Source organism: Mercenaria mercenaria, chromosome 13, assembly GCF_021730395.1.
Source record: "Mercenaria mercenaria strain notata chromosome 13, MADL_Memer_1, whole genome shotgun sequence".
Lineage (NCBI taxonomy): Eukaryota > Metazoa > Mollusca > Bivalvia > Venerida > Veneridae > Mercenaria > Mercenaria mercenaria.
Window position 1 is genome coordinate 54,548,955 of NC_069373.1, and position 17,917 is coordinate 54,566,871.

A 17,917-nucleotide genomic window follows, 5' to 3' on the forward strand; every position below is an offset into this window, starting at 1 on the left:
CAAAATTGCTTTTTTTCACGTTTTTTTCCACTGTTCAAATACTAAGAGTCTATTATGATCTGGATGAACTCATTATGATCTCATTAAACATATGAGTTCCCTAACGTATTGTGACCACACCTTTACATTTTTTGTTGCAATTATGGGGAGACCATCAGTTGATTAACAATGAACATTCTGCATGCTCACTTGGTAGTATTTCATTAAACATATCTCTGCTTTTGCTAGTTAAAGTGCTCATACGGGTAAGTGTGCTCGTAAGTTATGATATATGTTCAATTAAATGGTATGAAGATTGTTCAATGATAGCCTTGATTGTTACCTTCTTGTTTAACTGTATATGTATTTGTTAAGCTATTGCTTTAAGAATATGGAATTATGTAAGTGCTAGGTTGTTGAATATTGTGAGTTCAGTTTATATGACACGTTACTTGCTATTGTACTATTTAATAGTATTAATCAAGAACAATATTGATTTTCTCATTTTGATAGAAATGTTAACATTTCTAGATACCTTAAGTCAAGTGGCAGTTATGCCTGCTGCAGAAAAAACATGACTTCCAGATAAATTAGGCTCAGTAATAGTTTTGCTTCGTAACATAAAAGAAAAGGTAATTTGGAACACGTAAATGTTCTATGTGTTTTGGAATGTTTTAGTTTCAATATATATTAATGCAAGCAATTTGAATGTTTTAGACGGGACGTTGACACATATATCAAGCGGCAATAACTTTCTTAGTTCTGAAAGAAATATATAGTACAAGAACTCGTTGTCTTGGTTAAATCATTTCCTATCCGACGGTCATGGTTTCAATTTAAAATGAAAAAAAAAAAATGGTTTTGAAAAATCGTGGTGCTGAGAGAAAGAATATTAAAACGTGTGCGGTTTTCGGCAGGATTACACATGACTGAATAGCATATCTTGCCGATCCATAGCCAAACTATAGCCCGAGGTCATGCACGATATCAGAAATATTTCTTTCTATATTATTATGCCCCCCTTCGCAGAAGGAGGGGTATATTGTTTTGCAGATGTCGGTCGGTCGTTCTGTCGGTCGGTCGGTCGGAATGTAGACCAATCCGTTTCCGGATGATAACTCAAGAACGCTTGGGCCTAGGATCATGAAAGTTGATAGGGGGTTGATCATCACCAGCAGATGACCCCTATTGATTTTGAGGTCTGTATGTCAAAGGTCAAGGTCACAATGACCCTGATTAGTAAAACGGTTTCCGGATGATATCTCAAGAACACTTGGGCCTAGGATCATGAAAGTTGATAGAGAGGTTGGCCATGAACAGCAGATAACCCCTATTGATTTTGAGGTCAGTATGTTAAAGGTCAAGGTCACAGTGACCCTGAACAGTTAAACGGTTTCCGGATGATAACTCAAGAACGCATAGGTCTACGGTCACGAAAGTTGATAGGGAGGTTGGTCATGACCAGCAGATGACCCATATTGATTTTGAGGCCAGTATATCAAAGGTCAAGGTCAGAGTGACAGGGAACAGTAAAATGGTTTCCGGGCAATAACTCAAGAACGCTTGGGCCTTGTTTCAGGAAAAATGATAGTTAGGTTGGCCATGATCAGCAGATGACCCCTATTGATTTTGAGATCATTACGTCAAAGGTCAAGGTCACATTGGCCAGGAACAGGTAAACAGTTTCTGATCTTCTTGTCCAAAACCGTAGGGCCTAGAGCTTTGCTATTTGGTGTGTAGCAAAATCTAGTGGTCCTCTACCAAGATTGTTCAGATTATTTCCCTGGGGTCAAATATGGCCCCACCCCGGGGGTCACAAGGTTTATATAGACTTATATAGGAAAAAAATTTGAAAAAAGCTCTTGTCCAAAACCACAGGGTCTAGGGCTTTGATATTTTGTATATGACATCATTTAGTGGTCCTCTACTAAGATTGTTTAAATTATTCCCATAGGGTCAAATAGCGCCCTGGGGGTCACATGGTTTACATAGACTTATATAGGGAAAAACTTTGAAAATCTTCTTGTCCAAACCACAAAGACTATGGCTTTGATATTTTGTATTGTAGCATCATCTAGTGGTTCTCTACCAGGTTTGTTCAAAGTATGCCTCTAGAGTCAAATATGGCCCCGCCCCAGGGGTCAAATGAAATTTGACCTTGATTTTGACCTAGTGGCCTACTTTCACATTTCTCAAGCTGCAGCCAAACTTTGACCTTGTTATTGACCTAGTGACCTTCTTTCATATTTTTGAAGGTAGAGGCTTCAAATTTGGACCACTTGCATAGTTTTTTGTTCCAAAATGAAATTTGACCTTGATTTTGACCTAGTGACCTATTTTCACATTTCTCAAGCTGCAGCCATCAAATTTGAACCACATACATAGTTTTGTGTACCAAAATGAACTTTGATCTTGAGATTGACCTAGTGACCTACTTTCACATTTCTGAAGGTACAGGCTTCATGCATATTTTTGTGTTCTGAATTGAAATTTGACATTGATTTTTACCTACTACCTACTTTCACATTTCTCAAGCTACAGCCTCCAAATTTAAAGGACATGCTTACTTTTGTCTACGGAAATGAACTTACATAGTTTTGTGTACCAAAATGAACTTTGATCTTGATATTGATCTAGTGACCTACTTTTACATTTCTCAAGCCACAGCTTTCAAATTTGGACCACATACACATTGTTTTGTACCAAAATTAAATTTGACCTTGATTTTGACCTTGAGCCAGTCTTGAAATTTGGAACATTCAAAAATGGCTCAGTGGATGGCACCAGGATCACTCTGTAATCTCTTGTTAGGTTAATAGGTTAAAGGTCAAGGTCAGATTAAACCAGAATGGTATAACTTTTGTTTACAGTGAGCATATAATTTCTGTTCCTTGTACAATTACTAAATGCATCAAGGGGGGGGGGGGGGGGGGGGGGGGCATTTCGTGTTCGACGAGCTCTTGTTTTAAGTATTGACCTTAGCCCAGGATAGTATTGTGTTGAATTATAGACTTGTCAATAGCACAAACTACTGACCTGTGATTTATATAAGAGGTCATATAATAAGCCGACATCATAAATGTAATTATTTCATTGTAGTTGACGGTGTTTGGATAGCATGGTCACCTTGGACCGCATGCACAGTCACGTGTGGAGGAGGTGTAGAGAAGCGCCATCGTGACTGCCACTTCCAACCACACGTGGTACAAGGCCAGTATTGTCAAGGAACAGCTGTTCAACAACAGTCTTGCGGCACCAGTTTGTGCCCAGGTTGGCAAAATTTAAGCATTGTTTATGTTTATAAATAGCAACTGCTAGAGACTATTTTGGAATGGTTTGATGATCTGCATACATCAGGATACATTGATGTGTCATCAGATGTCATTGAACGATTTCCATATCTATGGAAGGAAACTAGCATTAGAATAAGATTTGCAACAGACATGTTTCAAATATGTCAGATTGTCGACATGTACATATAAGTAACGATCACTTGTCTAAATAATATAATTTTAAAAATATCATCATGAACTAACTCAAGCTTTATTAATTTTACTGTTAAATGGAGGAAAAAAGTTTGGAGGTGGAATTGAGATTGAAAATAATTAGTTTCAAACTGTTTGATGAAGGTTAGCCTTCTGATTCAGTTGTAAAGTGCTGCTTGATACTATGTTGATAGCAAATATGAGTTGAAAAAGATTAAATCGTACTGAGTATAAATCAGCATTCAAAATTAGAAAGGACATCGAAGCAGTATATACGTCACACTGATACGTGCAACTGTTCAAACTGATTCTGATTGATAAGTATGCACCGAACAAAACTTACCATCAATAATTCCCGGGTCAGAATCTCAGATTAGACGTGTGTTCTCTGTTATGATTGTCTTAAGATATAACGTCTAATGTCATTTGGTCTCAAATTGTAATTTATTAGTTATCAATGGTCATCATGAAGAACTAAGGATAACTGGTCATCAATATTGCTTCAATATTGTTGAATACGCCATTGAATGTTATAAAACACCCAGTCTTAAACGTAAACAATTGAAAATGATATAAAACCGAAAATTGTATCTTATTAAGCTTAAACTTGTTTTTGTCGTAGCGGTTATGTCGCTTTTACAAATATGTTGAAATCGATAACAACGTCAATTTAAAACGATCCTTTCTCATGAACTACGAGTAACAGAGAATAAAAGCTACAGGACACGGAAAGAAGAAAGTTAAAAATACCCAAAACAGCGTACATAAGAAACAATTTGTTTAAAATGGCCCACGTTTTGTTGGAATCTACCCAACTGCTGTTCGAATTTAAATGTTTAAAGCGTAGCAGCGATAACTATATCACTCGTCAGAATAGTTGGTATGGATATTCACATGAAATGTTATTTTTACGTTTGTGTTTTCTTCCTTTTGCTACATGGTGCACTTATGAACTGGATTGAATTATTGCAGTTATGAAGTAGTTTATATTGTAGCAATAGGCGAATGTGGCGTCCAAAGTTAATTTGATGCCACCTTTAAATAATCCTGAGTTAGATATAAACATTTGTTGCAAATAATTTAAGGGAAACTAGAGTTAATTAACGGACGAAACTGTTAAGTCCTTTGAATTCAGCCTATATGAAAATGCTATTTTTCGACCTCATTTTGAGGATCAAAGTTTATCATTTCCTATCTAAATGACGTTAAAGCATAACATTCATTGATTTGCTAATCTGTTTGGGCTTTTTACGAGAAACCGAATATGACATCCGAACCGTTGTTTATCAAATTATATTCCAAGGAAGTCTTGATAATTTGTATTCTAAAGTACTCAATGAAATATTATAGTGAATATTTTGCTTAACCATGCATTCATCACAGTAGTTAAAGAACCAGACGTCATGCGGCAAAGTTTGACACTACTGTGACATCTTTAAAAGCGGTCCGTTGTTTATCGCAGAATATACAACCCCTGCTTTCCTTCTTTATATAACTACCATGTTATACTGAAGTTAGTAATATTTTTACCAGAACAATTAATAACACTAGCATGACGAGTTTGTTTTGACGGTTTGACAAATTTAAAATTATAATGGAAAATATCTCAATATCACAAGTTGTCATTTAATGGCTGATATATTTCATGTGTGTGTTTATTCTGTTCCTTTTATTTACTGAGTAAATAACTGAAACAAAATAAGATTTAAAATGATGGGTAAATAAAATGTATACCATGGCAGACACATACATATTGCGTTGGTTGTTTATATTTTAGATTAATGATTTCTTGAATGACAATCGTAAATATTAATGTTATATCAAATTATGTTTTTTTCGTATATTTTAGTGTGTTGAGGCAATATATTTCTGAGAGTGGTAATTATATCATTATTATTAAAGTTGATGGCGTCTGGTCACAATGGTCAAAATGGTCATCCTGTAGTGCTACGTGCAATTTGGGTCGCACAACACGTACTAGAAATTGTATATATGACGCTATGGCACCCCCTGGAAACACTTGCGCGGGAAAAAACTCAGAAGCAAAGTTTTGTCAAGATGAATTATGCACAGGTTAGTCTTTCACGATTAATTTGAATATCAAACGACTTCTAAACAAAATTCAATGTTTATCAAACCGTTCATGATAAAACAATTCAGATAGCCTAGTATCAATAGCTAGACGGCATTTTCTAGCATCTTTGTTTTTTATTTCATTTAGATCTTTCGGAATTTCTTCTATATTTCTCTAATTATATGGAAATCATAATTATGACTATAGTGCATACAAATTTTCTCAAAATCTGCGGCCAATAAGGCTAGGTCGATATATCATTTTATTTTTCAGTTGATGGAATATGGTCTCAGTGGACTGCTTGGAGTACATGCTCAGTGACCTGCGGTTCTGGTGGGACAAGCACGAGACAACGTATTTGCTCTTATCCAGTGCCAGGCGCACCACATGGTAGAGACTGTACCGGTGTCTCTGTTCAAAATCGTACATGTGGCGACAGAAACAATACTCAGTGTGCAGGTATTAGAAATGCGATAAAATACCAATGTTGTAGAATAAAGTTTATCGCAGGCCCCCAAAAATTGCTTCCCTTTACACGTTTTTTTTTCACTTCTCATTTACTAAGAGTCTGTTATGAGCTGCATACTATAATTAAACACAAGACTTCGCTATAACGTAATCGGACGACCTTTTTACATCATTAGATCGGTATTCCGTATATCCAAGTCAGTTTTCAAATGATTATTTCTATTATTCTGATATTATAATTGCACTATTGGGTAAGTATATAGGCTATGTCAGAACAACCTTTGTTCATTACAATTAAAGACGCGTCACAAAATAACTGTACATGTATTCTTTTGTATTTCCATGATGGAAATTATATGATTAAAAATCTCAAAGACATGTTCCTCGGACGATGGACCGCTAAGTGCTCCTTTAAAAATTTGGTAATCGGATGACCGGTTGATTAACGGGCAACATTTATCATCCGGGGCATACATATATAATAATAGTAATAGTTCCTTAGTATAGTATAATTACTATATACGTGGATGTTTCTCTTTCGAGATTTCAAATGCTACGAATGTGATACCACTATACCGGAAATATGTGTTGCACTGAAACGTGAGAAGAACTGCCCCGAACCTTACTGTATCAATGAATTTACAAACACTGCGGATGGTAGAAAACTTCTCGATAGAAGGTTAGTTAGCTTTCTTTACGTATTAAAATATATTTATGCAAGCTCCGTAGCATTAGCTCCATATAACCAAGGTATATATCTTACACTCACTTTATGAGCTCTGTTTGATGATGCAGTAAATCAAATCAAAACCCAACACGTATCTTTGATTGAAATCTGTCATTTAATATCTAAATGACGAATTTGAAAACACAACAATAAATGGTTCTGTTACAGCATCATACATAATATGTGATAGGTGACTAATTTTATCAAGAAAAGACAAATATTAACAGTTGATATGCATCATCAAAAGTGGGGATCTAACCTTTATGCCACATATTGCAAAAACATAATAAATGGATTTCATTTGTTAAGTTATTAGCAATAACCCCATCCGAAGTATATATTAAAATCGGATTAAACAGTTGTTTTAATTTAGGAATCATATACAACTGTATATAAATGAAAATAATACTGATAACAATAAATGTACTGGAAAGATTGACAAAAAAATTGAAAAGATTGAAAGATTGACTGGAAAAAAACACAGAACGAAGAAGACTGATTTGACATCACTCAACGCCTGAAGAGTGTATTTGTAGTGAGAATGTTGCACTTGCGAAACACGCCTTAAGTAAGCCGTTTCAATTAAGTAATGTTAGTATATGTAGGAAAATTCCACAAAAATGTAACAATGATACTTGTCTTATCGTCGAGTGAAAAGATATAACTGATTGTACGGAAAATGTTACTCGTAAAAAAGCTTATGTTAGAAATTCTGCCAAAATATGAATATAATATGAGCCGTGCCATGAGAAAACCAACATAGTGGGTATGCGACCAGCATGGATCCAGACCAGCCTGCGCATCCGCGCAGTCTGGTCAGGCTCCATGCTGTTCGCTTTTAAAGCCTATTGGAATTGGAGAAACTATTAGCGGACAGCATGGAACTTGACCAGACTGCGCGGATGCGCAGGCTGGTCTGGATCCATGCTGGTCGCAAAGCCACTATGTTGGTTTTCCCATGGCACGGCTCATATAGTAATGGTATATGCTTGTGTGTACCTAACTGGATGCATGATTTATTATATGCTACATGTATCTTAATATGATTATTATAACAAATGCGATGTGTGTCGTTTTTGTGTCCTATTGCTCGTAAAATGGCGACATCATAAAGTTCAAGTTTAATACATTGTTTATGCGACAGTTAGAGTTTTAAAAGGAAGTACTTGAACAAAACACCTGTATAACAATGCACATGTATATTATGGAAACTTGTCCTTAGATTGTTTGTTCTACACATTGACTAAGAACACATTATAATACATACTTTAATGTAAGGGATAACATTAAAAGTCCGTTGTGTCACATATCTGGAGTGTTTGATATACAGATGTGATTATATTATACTTCAGGTGTGGTACAAAGCTAGAATGTGAAAAAGATTGGTGGAGGACGACCAGTGACAGTGACAAATGCACACTGTTTGACGTCACCCGAACCGTCACTAGCTACGTGCATTGTACCTTCTGCTGTGTGGACGAACTATGTAATGACCAAATTGTACCACTATCCAAATCACTGTATAAACCAACTTCTTGAGCTCCTAAGAATTTCGGCACATATATCACTAAATAATTCGGTACTTTAATCTGATGAAGAAGGAATAAATCCATTTAATTATTTTTGGCTTGTTATTTAAGTGTTTATGTTCCTGTATTTAAAATAATATGTCAGTTGAACATGTTGATATAAATACGTGTATTCTCTGAGAAGACTGAACCAGTGACTTCTCAGGAAAATACCTCCATATTCATTTTCTGACCAATTACTGTTTTGGAGGAGCATGTAAATCCAGTGGCGAAAATCGCTAGTTTCAAATAGTTTGCTATATGTAGATACTGTAGGTTCAAACCATATTTTGGACATTAAAGGGCATAAAATTTACTTGTTAATTTACAAAAGTAGTAATGCTAATTATTCCGGAAATAGAGGAGCGCCGTGAGTTTTCCAATTAATTTGCCTAACAAGATAAATATCCTTCCATAGATGTCGTATACATGTTACAGGTGTCTTCGAAGTTTACGTCCACATTTATAAATCACCAGGATACACATACAACGTTCCTATATGCTCACGGACTTTTATAATCGGTCACTGTTGTAACTGCGATAACTTGGATAATAACTAAATAACACGACTGAAATTTTCTCGATCACCTTTGTTCCCATATGCTATTTATTCGTTTGTTCCCGTACCCTATTTATTCGTGAGGGTAATTTTCCATTAAAATGGCTTAAATCAACAATGCTCGGTATACTTTAATGTTTTATTTTCTGCGTAGTCTTAACGAAATATATGAAAATCATAACTGACAGATTATAAATGTCTATAAGTGTATATGAATCCAAAGCCAAGAATTGAACACGCAAAACAAGCGGTGTTTACGTAAAGTGTAAACATGACAAATGGAAAATCCATAAAGACCAGTCTGAGTCTAAGGGCTTTCACGTTATCTGTAATCATGTATAAATTGGCGTTTTAAATGTTTGCATATACAATATGTTAGAATCCTACCGGCGAGATTAAGCTATCTCTGTCATTGGATCCTGCAATAAATTAAAATAGTCTTTTTCATGAAAGTTGGTACATAAATATTATTATTGAGCAATACCAAGTTTATACATGACTTTTTCATTGTTACTATGTACATTGTACACTCAGCAACTGCGCACAGTGGATTTTTTCAGTCACAACAAATCTGTAAGCAAGACTTATTTCAATATATCAATCAAAACTAAAGTGATTCAGCTGTTCTGTTCTTTAACTGTGATGTCGCCCTTGATCAATCTGGTCCCAATATGCAATCCCAGCCTTGGTATTGTGTTGGGTTTAACGTCGCACTGACACAATTATAGGTCATATGGCGATTTTCCAGCTTTGATGGTTGAGGAAGACCCACGGTGCCCCTCCGTGAATTATTTCGTCACGAGCGGGCACCTGGTTATAACCACCGATCTTCTGTAACCAGCTGGATGGCTTCCTCACATGAAGAATTCAATGCTCCGATTGATGCTCGAACCCACATCGCTGAGGGGCAAGTGATTTGAAGTCAGCGACTCCAACCACTCGGCCACGAAGGCTCCCTGGTCTTAATATAAGCTATCCGAATCTGCTTATATCTCAACTTCCCTACATTGCTTAGAGTCTGTAATCTTAGAACATGGCTACTTCCTGGAAATGACTGCGTGCCTTTGTGTTTAAGTCGGTTGTAAAATTAAGATGTATGTCCATAGGACACTTATACTCCCACTTACTGTCACAGTACGGTGCTATGTTACGTGTTGATAATGTAAGGCTAAGTAATCGATGGTGAGTAAAGGATACTATAAAGGGAGGATGGAGTGAGTTCAGAGATAGGGCAAGTTAAAGATACTATGGATGGAGTGAGTTCAAAGATAGGGCAAGTTAAAGAAACTATAAAGGAAAAGCTGGGCGAGTTAAGGATATTATAAAGAAAGGGTGGGGCGAGTAAAAGATACTATACAGGAAAGGCTAGGCGAGTTAAAGATACTATAAAGGAAAGGCTGAAAGAGTTAAGGATATTATAAAGGAAGGATAAATAAAGGACGGGGTGAGTAAAGTATACTATTTCAGGAAGGATGGGGTGAGTTCAGTTTATTTCAACAAGCATGAAGGCCTCCGGCCCATATACACAATATTTACATAGCTAAGCTTATACAATACATGCATACAGTTTGTACTTGTGTGATACCCAGCTGACATTTTATTAAATATAATACACAAATAATACAGTAATTATTCAGTTCGTCACATATTATACAAATTTCATATTACCTATTGTCACTATATTCCGCTCTTAACTTAAATGCATAATATATGTATATTGCCAAGTTTCTTATAATATTAACATTGGTACTTGACATCAAAATACAAAATTTATTAACATTTGGATATCTAAAATATTTTTCTTGCAGATATTTTTGTCGTATATTTCTATATATTGGACAAATAAGTATAAAATGGTACTCGTCTTCGACACAATTTTTACAATAAAAACATAATCTATCATTTTTAGGTATACCCAAATGTCTTCCTTTTTCTATTAATAGTTGGTGAGATGAGGATCTTAGAGAGACGATACTTGATCTAAACTTAACTATATCTATAGCATCTACATATGCTTCGACATCAAAATTTGTCTTAAATACATGGTAATATGTTAATTTTCTATTCTCAGCACATTTTGTGTTCCACATTTGCAGATACTGGTCTTTTAGACGTTGCAAATAGGTATATATGAAAACATTTTGATTGTTTACTTTTTGACTTTCCCAAATATATCCAAATCCATTACTGTACAAATTACGTTTAATAACACTGGCCCAGTTACTGTATCCAAGGGAATCTAATTTTAATAACATGTTATAGCATTTTTTCACATATCGACAGTCAGGCATTTCTAAAATCTTGATCCAGTACTTAATACATCTTTTTTGTGCTACAATATACATAGGATATCGACCACAGTCTCCCATAATAGCTTCATTACATGCTTTAAGGAAGCATTTAAGAACCGTTTACATGCATATATATGTACTCTTTCAGTATTTTCCATCATATGGATTCCCCATAACTCAGACCCATAAAGTAGTACAGGTACAACTTTAGTATCAAATATCTTAAAATATGTTTTGTGTGACATAGGTAATACATTATTCAAACTCTGCAAGAGGGAAACAATAACCCTTTTAGCTTTTGAAGCCATACAATCAGCCATTTTAAACAATGACATACGGCATGTGAATTGTAAACCTACATACATAAAAGAATTTGTGTTTCAATACGAGTACCGTCATAAAACCATTTTTCATTTTTTGACAGCTGACCACCATTTTTAAATACAACTACTTTTGTCTTGCTAATATTAACAGACAGATGCCAATCTATACAATATTGATGCACAGCATTTAATTGTTTCTGTAATCCTACCACTGTGTCGGAAACAAGGGCAACATCATCTGCAAACATTAATGTAAATACTTCAACCACATCTGGACTCAACTGAACACCATGTGACCCACAATTTTCTACTACTGATGCTAATTCATTGATAAATAAACAAAATAAGATTGGACTCAGCTTACATCCTTGTCTTAGTCCAATAGGGCAGTCAAATATATTTGAACAGACAGATCCGTTTCTTACACAAGCCTTAACTGTATTGTATACTGCTTGTATAGATTTGAATAAATGACCTTTTATACCACTTTGATTTAAGGCTTGGTAAAGTTTTGTTCTGTGTACAGATCAAATGCCTTTTTAAAGTCGATAAAGGCTACATAAAGACTTTTACCTTTTTTACACAAGTATTTGCTTATCATAGAATATAGAATAAAACCATTATCAACTGTGGAATAACCAGAGCGGAAACCGGCCTGGCTCTCCGTAATTTTATCATATGCATTTACATAGAAGGTTATACGTTTATTCAAAATACTTACATATATTTTACTAAATAAATCGACCAGTGATATGCCCCTATAATTGTCAGGTTCATTTAAAACTACCCTTTTTATGTACAGGTATTAAAATACAGTGTGTCCAAGCACTAGGGAATTCTTCTGATTTAAATATTCTATTGAACAATTTCCTCAGATATGGCAAAATGACATCAATTCCATATATAAAATGTTCAGCTATCAAATTACCAGAGGAGGCTTTCCTTGGATTTATATCATGTATGGCATCTTTAATTTCTTCATCAGTTATATCGCTGTTAAATAGAATATCTTCGACACTATCATATATATTGGTATCATACTCCACTTCTTGTACATAAACACCATCTTCAGAACTAAATACATTTTTAAAATGATTGAAACCATTCATTTATGGAAATATTTGGTTCAGCCACATTTTTATTCGTCAGACGTTTTAATTTTTTCCAAAATAATTTCGGATCATTCACTGATGAGTCCAGACTTTGTAAACTACGTTTGAAATATGCTTTCTTTTCTCTCTACAGACAGCTCTATACTCATTTCTACATGAAATGTAAACATTTAATTCACGTACATTCTTACTTACTCTGAAGCTTCGTAGTAACTTGTTACATCTGGTTTTTAACTTTGAACATTTTGAATCAAACCATTTCTGTCTGTCCTTATTGATGTAAACATTTTTCTGCTCTCTAAACTTCTCTGTACAATTGATTATTACATTTTCAAAACTTGAAATTATATCATCTATACTAACTGCTATATCATCAATGTTGAATCAATAATATCAAATATACCATTTAATACACCCTCTGTTAACACTGATTTATAATCAGCAGCATTTTCACTATTAATATTGAATTTGTTTGTTTTGATTGCGTCTGTTTTGACTTTATTTAGACACATTTTAGAAGCTAAACTTTGTATACTAAGGCATATTGGTAAATGATCACTGTCAGTCCTAGTTTCAATGTTAAAATTTAATATTGCATCAAATATGCCGCTTGTGCCTATGAAATAATCTACTGTACTACATCCATTTGATCCTAAATATGTATAATCTCCAATATCCTTATCTGTCCCAAGTCTTCCATTTACTATCAACAACCTATAACTTTTGCAAAAAGCTAGTAAGTCTCTGCCATATGAATTTAGTTTACTGTCTCTGTTAGCTCTAAATGTAGGGATGTTATCATCAATAATATCAAGAAATTGTTGTAATACAGGAATATTGTCATTAGTACTTAAATAGTCATTCTCATTCCCTGTTCTTGCATTTAGATCTCCGCAAATCAAAATTTCTCTGTTAACAAACAAATGCATATTTTCAATGATAGTACCCTCCAATAAATTAATACCAGATTCGGAACTCTCATAGAAGTTTGAATTTTGTGGCGGAAAGTATAAACATGCAAATATGACATCTTTATTCATATGAAATAAGGATTTGTCTAGCTTTAAAAATATCCCAAAATTGCAATTATTTATAACTCGTACAACAAATTTTGCAATATTGCGCTTAATATAAACTAAAATTCCACCCATATTTCTACCACCTAATACAGATTTCTTTGCTAAACAACTGTAACACATATATTCAGGTAAAACATTTGTTAAAACTCAGTGTCACTTAGCCAAGTTTCCTGTAAGCAAACAATGTCAAATTTCCCTATAAAATTCAAAAAGTCAGTATCATGTAATTTGTCGCATAGGCCATGTATATTCCAAGATATAAAGTTAACATCATGTGAGGGGCCTTGGCCGGCATCCTATTTACTACATGTACTAGTTTCTTGATTTATCTGGGTGTCTTCTATTATCTCTGTCTCCTCGGTACAGGGATTAGCCTTATCAAGCCGTCTTACACCTCTCCTAAATGATCGGGATTTAATAACACTATTTTCAGAATCTGTGTTAGGTAAAGTACACAAGACACCATTTTTGAAATAACCCCGTTTACCGTGGATCTTCAGTTCCCTTAACTGATCTCGCTGCAAAGTCGTCAGGTCATTAGCAATACGTATACCTTTAGCCCTCAAGGTATCACGAATACCAAATAAACGCAGTTTATCATTTAAGTTTTGGAACTGTACTACAACCATTCTGGACTGATCCGCATCATCATTCGGTGACCCAATACGTTTTGCAAACGATAATTCGATTTTTTCTGGCTCCTCAGGTTCGATAACGGCAAATATTTCATTTTTCATTTTTGTTTTTAACATTTCATTTGATTCGTCATTACCTTCTGCTAATCCAAATATTCGCATGTTATTTTTACAGTTTAATTTTTCCAAGCGATCAATCTGTCTTTCTAGTTTATCAATTCTATCACGTGACTGTTCATATTCAAGGCTTAATGACGCTATATCAGAAGTATTCATATCGTTCGTATAGACCAAATTTTCAGTTTTACCTTCCAAGTTTCGCACCTGATCCTCCAGCAACACTTGCTTTCTTTCAAAATGTGTGAACTTCATTTTAATTTCACATACTTCTGTCTTTACTGCGGCCATTGACCCGTGGAGGGACATGGGGTGAGTTAAGGGTACTTTAAAGGAAATGCTGGACGAGTGAAGGATATTATAAAGGAGGGGTGGGGGAGTTAAGGCTACTATAAAGGAAGGATGGGGCGAGTTAAGGAAGGTGTGGCGAGTTAAAGATACTACAAAGGAAAGGTGGGCGAGTTATGGAAACTATAAAGGAAAGATGGGTGAGTGAAGGATACTATTAAGGAACGGTTGGGTGAGTTAAGCATACTATTAAGGAAAAGTGGGCGAGTTAAGGAAACTATAAAGGAAGGATGGATGAGTGAAGGATACTATTAAGGAAAGCTGTGCGAGTGAAGGATATTATAAAGGAAGGATGGGGTGAGTAAAGGATACTATTAAGGAAGGGTTGGGTGAGTTAAGGATACTATTAAGGAAGGATGGAAGAGTTAAGATATTATAAAGGAAGGGTAGGGGGAGTTAAGGATACTATAATGGAAAGGTGGGCGAGTTAAGGATACTATAAAGGAAGGGTGGGTGAGTGAAGGATACTATAAAGGAAAGGTGGGTGAGTTAAGGATACTATAAAGGAAAGGCTGGAAGAGTTAAGATATTATAAAGGAAGGGTAGGGGGAGTTAAGGATACTATAAAGGAAAGGTAGGCGAGTTAAGGATACTATAAAGGAAGGGTGGGTGAGTGAAGGATACTATAAAGGAAAGGCTGGACGAGTTAAGGATATTATAAAGGAAGGATAAAAAAGGATGGGGTGAGTAAAGTATACTATTTCAGGAAGGATGGGGTGAGTTAAGTGTACTTAAAGGAAAGGCTGGACGCGTTAAAGATATTATAAAGAAAGGGTGGGGGAGTTAAGGATACTACAAAGGAAGGATGGGGCGAGTTAAGGATACTATAAAGGAAAGGTGGGCGAGTGAAGGATACTATAAAGGAAAGATGGATGAGTGAAGGATACTATTAAGGAAGGTTGGGTGAGTTAAGCATACTATTAAGGAAGGGTGGGTGAGTGAAGGATACTATAAAGGAAGGATGGAAGAGTTAAGATATTATAAAGGAAGGGTAGGGAGTTAAGGATACTATAAAGGTAAGTCTGGAAGAGTTAAGATATTATAAAGGAAGGGTGGGGAAGTTACGGATACTACAAAGGAAAGGTGGGCGAGTTAAGGATACTATAAAGGAATGATGTTTGAGTGAAGTATACTATAAAGGAAATGTGGGTGAGTTAAGGATACTATTAAGGAGGGTGGTTGAGTGAAGGATACTATAAAGGAAGGATGGGTGAGTGAAGGATACTATTCAGGAAGGGCTGGGTGAATTAAGGATACTATTAAGGAAGGGTGGGTGAGTGAAGGATACTATAAAGGAACGTCAAGCAACACTGGATACGCTAACAAAAAATCCCACGTGCACGACTTTAAATAATGAATAACGTTAATGTCAAGGTCAAATAGTTTAAGTGATATGTAAAACACAAACTTTTAGGTCCTTTATTATTATTTTTGACAAAGTCACCCGCCGTAACTGTGGTCTTACTAAGTGAAATCCTTAACAAAGCCCTAGACGCAAAATTTTACATGCTGAATAGCAATCTTATGATGTTTGATGACTCTAGGTCAAACACGTTTTAACTGTGACCATGACCTTTGAGAAAGAGTCTGTCTCATTGAGTTAAACATTCATGCCAAATGTAAACAATCAATGCATGTCGAAGTTATGGGCCGGACAATATCTAACATGACCATTGACCTCCAAATTTGACCATGACCTTTGAGATATGAACCAGAGGTTTGCACATGACACTCAGTCTCAGTGAGGTTAACATTCATGCAAAATATAACAGGATTCCTCAATGCTTGTCAAAGTTATGGGCCGGACAAAATCTGACATAACATTTGACCTCAAACTGTTACCTTGACCTTTGAGATGGTTTATGCTTGACACTTATGCAAAATATAAACAAGATTGCTTCATGCATGTCAAAGTTATGGTCCAGACTGACAAACAAATCCGGACGGATGGACGTAAGCATGTACACACATACACCGAACATCCATTTGGACAACTATGTCATTGCTTTTGCAAGCGGGCTCGACAGAAATCATAGAACCCTTTATTTATTACTGATCACATCAAAAAGATGCTCATGCATTACAAAAATAGTTCCATTCATTACAATCGTGGATGAATTATCAATGATCAAGCAGTCCTTATTAGGCTCTCTACATTCACATTGGCTGCTTAGATCAAATGAAGTTCTATCAACGGTAAGGTACTCTAACCCTAGGTTATATCACTGATGTCCAGCTGACCATTTATATAACGGTAGTTCCCGATTCATGTGAGGTAACATAGAGTTCATGTTGGATTGAGGTACCTGTCTAATTGTTTCCAAGTTATCAGAAGTAGGAGTTGGTAATCATTAATGAGCCGCATCATAAGAAAACCAACATAGTGCATTTGTGACCATCATGGATCCAGACCAGTCTGCGCATTCGAGCAGTCTGGTCAGGATCCATGCTGTTCGCTTCCAAAGCCTATTGCAATTTGAGAAACTGTTAGCGACCAGCATGGATCCTGACCAGACTGCATGGATGTGCAGGCTGGTCTGGATCAATGTTGGTCGAAAATGCACTAATGCACTATGTTGGTTTTCTCATAGCACGGCTCATTTAATATACTGGCATTGATTTTTTTACTAGTAGATCAGCAGTCTATTATTAAAAAGTTCTTAAGTACCTTTAATATCTATAATGTTAAGGCAGTAAATATTGATATTTCACTGTAGAACTTTTTAATTGTGTTTGACATGAAAATTGTCTCCTGTTGTCCTTTGTTCTTGTTACAGAATTGTTCCACTGGTAAGTTTTATAAAATTGCATGTTGTGCAATGATATGACATTTTTGACAGGCAGAATGTAAATTCAGGTATTACCTGCTACATCCCAGATGATAATGAGTGGCATCGAGGCACACAGTCATTATATAAAACAAAAAAAATAAATGTACCAAAAGCAATCCCCACCAGACTTCCAAGACTTTGATATTATTAAGGTGAGTGGAATTAACTTTGGCATATATCTTAAAATCACAACAATCATTTTAAACATTAGCATATGCATAAGAAAAAAAAAGTTTCAATTAAATCTTGTAATATTTTGTCCAAGCCAGACTGACAGAAAACTATTTTCCTAAAGATATATCAAGGTAAAAAATATGACAA

The 17,917-nt window shown here is 35.4% G+C and overlaps 1 protein-coding gene across 1 annotated transcript in view; it reads left to right on the top strand.

The window, feature by feature from the left end:
* Positions 1-8,355, top strand: part of LOC123528578 (SCO-spondin-like) — a 122,311-nt gene extending 113,956 nt beyond the window's left edge. The window contains exons 46-50 of the mRNA XM_053520907.1: positions 3,079-3,249; positions 5,367-5,537; positions 5,812-5,997; positions 6,550-6,685; positions 8,086-8,355. Coding sequence (XP_053376882.1) covers positions 3,079-3,249; positions 5,367-5,537; positions 5,812-5,997; positions 6,550-6,685; positions 8,086-8,272 — 851 coding nt within the window. The 3' untranslated portion in view covers positions 8,273-8,355. The remainder of the gene's footprint in view (positions 1-3,078; positions 3,250-5,366; positions 5,538-5,811; positions 5,998-6,549; positions 6,686-8,085) is intronic.
* The last annotated feature ends 9,562 nt before the right edge of the window (positions 8,356-17,917 follow it).